Below are 2,690 nucleotides of genomic sequence, written 5' to 3'. Positions count from 1 at the left end.
TCAGTCCCGGTCGTCTCTGCACACACAGGCACACTCCTCGTGATGATCCAACGCCACGTCAGTCATGGACTTTTGTAAGACTCTGCCGCCGCTTCGGTATTTCAACAGCAGAACCTATAAAAGAGGAGAATAAGGGGCTTCAGTGTTCTTACATTAAATCTAAAGCAAGGCTGTCGGGTTGATTACCGCCGCCAACGAGGTCAGGGTTTGTCTGTCTGTTAGCAGGATTACAACAAAACAATAATCAGAAGATGGGTCTTGGTCGAACTTAGATCCCACTAAATTTTCAGAGTGATCCGGATACGCGTCTGGATCCAAAAATAATAATACAAATCTGGATTTTCCCATTTACTTATAATAGAGGATTTAAAATACAATACATGTATTGTAAAATATGCATTCAATTCACTCATAAAGGGGTCCGATATGAACTATCATGAAAAAAATGTTTCTGGATCTGATCCAGAATGAGGTCAGGAAAAAAATATTTAATTTTTACATGAAAAGCAATTTATGGATTCAAAAACCAGTTAAAAATGCACAACTCTGATTCACGTTTACTTTTAAAGGTTGATGTATAAAGATACCAAGAACAATTTAGAACTGTTGGTGCTGATCCAGATCACCGTGTGGACGGTGCAAACCCAATTAGGAGGGGAATGAGCTGCTTGGCGGAGGTCTACGCTCTGCGAGTTGTTTTCTACTTTTAAATGGGCCCAGTTTGGATACTCTGTTACTTGTTTGTGCGGCGACTGAGCGACGCATCATCAGCTTGATATGCACCTCGTGGTATTTCTTGGTGGTCCTGGCGGGAACACACTGGCAGTCGTAGCAGCGGTGAGAGCAGCAGGCGCAGTTTCCGCCGCAGCGCTTCACCAGCAGGCAGATCGGCCAGAAAATGACATCGGTCCTCTTCAGCTCTTCACGCACAGACACGGAGAAGTTGCGTGGAGTGCAACTGTACAGTCGAACGTCCTCCCTCAGCAGATTGAGATCAGCTCCTCCTCAAAGACACAGAAGACCAGATCAGGTTAATACACGGTCCGAACGAACGTCGCAACTGTAACACAGTGAATACAGCGATCTGATACCTCTGGCTTTTTTATTATGAATGAAGGATTTCCCCAGCACATGCCATGTGGGTTTGTACAACTCTTCCATATCCACTTGCCATCGCTCCGGCTCCAGGTACTTCATGACCTCCTCTACGGTGCTCAGGGCCGCCACAGCTTCTGACAGGTCCTCCATGCCTTGCTGGGACGGAGGGAGAACGGCAGGAGTTTCTGGCTCTGAGACTCGCTGTAGAAAAACCAGGAGGTGACCGAGCAGAAAATTAATCTAAGAAACGATAGATACAATTCTAGGTTTCTATTCTTCTGTTGGGCTTGTACTTTAGTTGTTTATTCCATTTTTTTCCAGGGAGAGCAAAATTACCCCGGAGTGTTTTAGTTTACAAACCCCTAACTCTCCCCACTGCGCCCCCCCGTTGCAACATCCTAACAGGCCGGCCAATTTCTGTGACATTTAAGAGCTCGTAAGCAGAATCCAGGTTCTAAACACTAAAACAGGAAGAACACTGACAAAAGGAGTTCCACTCTGTAATTTTGCACTTTGTGTCATGGGGGGGAAAAAATGGGCTTGAATTGGCTCCAAGCTCATTAAATGCTGCAGTTGACTTTATTTAATCAGAGACAATAGTCCCGGCCAGCTGGGTCCCGTTCACGCTCCTTTTGTTAGAAATGGCAATGCATGGAAAAGCTGACATTTTACACAATATTCCTCCATTGGCCAATTCACCGGATGAACACTACCTGATTCTGAGAACTAATGCAGAGTACAGTATTTATATGCAGCTGTATTCCCATGGCACGTGTAATCTCAATTTTTCCCCCCCCGATTTTCTTCCAATTGCCCTTCCTGGCGTCCCGAGATATGCGTCAGTGTTTCCATTGAGAAGATTCATTCAATGATTGTTTTACTGTTATTCTTTTTTTTTTTTGATGATGCCGCTTTTCCCTACTTATTCCCTAGCAGTTGCAGAGCCTGATACCCGGAGTGTCGGTCTTCCCACGGGAGAAGAAGCTGTGAAACCTTTCAGTTTTGTGATGATGCGTTTGTCCAACATGTCAGCCCGCTGTTACATGACTGATGGGTAGAAGGAAAAGTTATGGCACTTAAAAGAAAGAAGAATTGAATACAGCTTTTGATGCATTGAAAATATTAGCTCCTGTCAGCGTTTTGTTGTTGTTGTTGTTGTTTTTTTCCCTTTGATGACTTGTAGGGCTGATTTAGAAAGGGATCTCCCGTATTGGAAGGTAAAGCATTTCCATTCACGACACTTGAATTGACACATTGTGATTTGACTTATTTACTACTTGTGCAAATATATTAAAGCTAAAAAAAACAATATCTTCTTTGAAAATGTGTTTTTTCTCACAAAAGTACACACATCACAACTACAGCCAATAAAAATACAAAGTTAATGTGATTTCAAACACAAGGGAGAGGCCATTAATTATAAAGAACCTGATTGGACTCTTTACTTTGCATATTAAAATCTGAGTCTGTTTCAGTGTTGACTTGAAAACGAGATGCCGGTGGTTTGATGGCGGTTTGACTCGGCTGCACCAAAGGCTACAAAAACACAGCTGAGGCACAACTGGGCTCATTTTTCAGATTTGACTCATTCT

At 43.2% G+C, this 2,690-nt stretch overlaps 1 protein-coding gene across 1 annotated transcript; it reads right to left on the bottom strand.

Moving 5' to 3' along the window:
- On the bottom strand, window positions 1–1,299 carry LOC137916188 (platelet-derived growth factor C-like; the record flags this gene model as incomplete). The annotated part of the gene is made up of 3 exons (XM_068759268.1): window positions 1–114; window positions 784–1,001; window positions 1,092–1,299. Coding segments are annotated over 3 exons (540 nt in total), but the record flags the coding sequence as incomplete, so codon positions are not given.
- Between the last annotated feature and the right edge of the window lie 1,391 nt (window positions 1,300–2,690).

Source organism: Brachionichthys hirsutus, unplaced genomic scaffold (assembly GCF_040956055.1).
Source record: "Brachionichthys hirsutus isolate HB-005 unplaced genomic scaffold, CSIRO-AGI_Bhir_v1 contig_1465, whole genome shotgun sequence".
Lineage (NCBI taxonomy): Eukaryota > Metazoa > Chordata > Actinopteri > Lophiiformes > Brachionichthyidae > Brachionichthys > Brachionichthys hirsutus.
The sequence above is the reverse complement of the archived record's forward strand: the minus strand, read 5'-3'. Positions and strand labels throughout refer to the sequence as shown.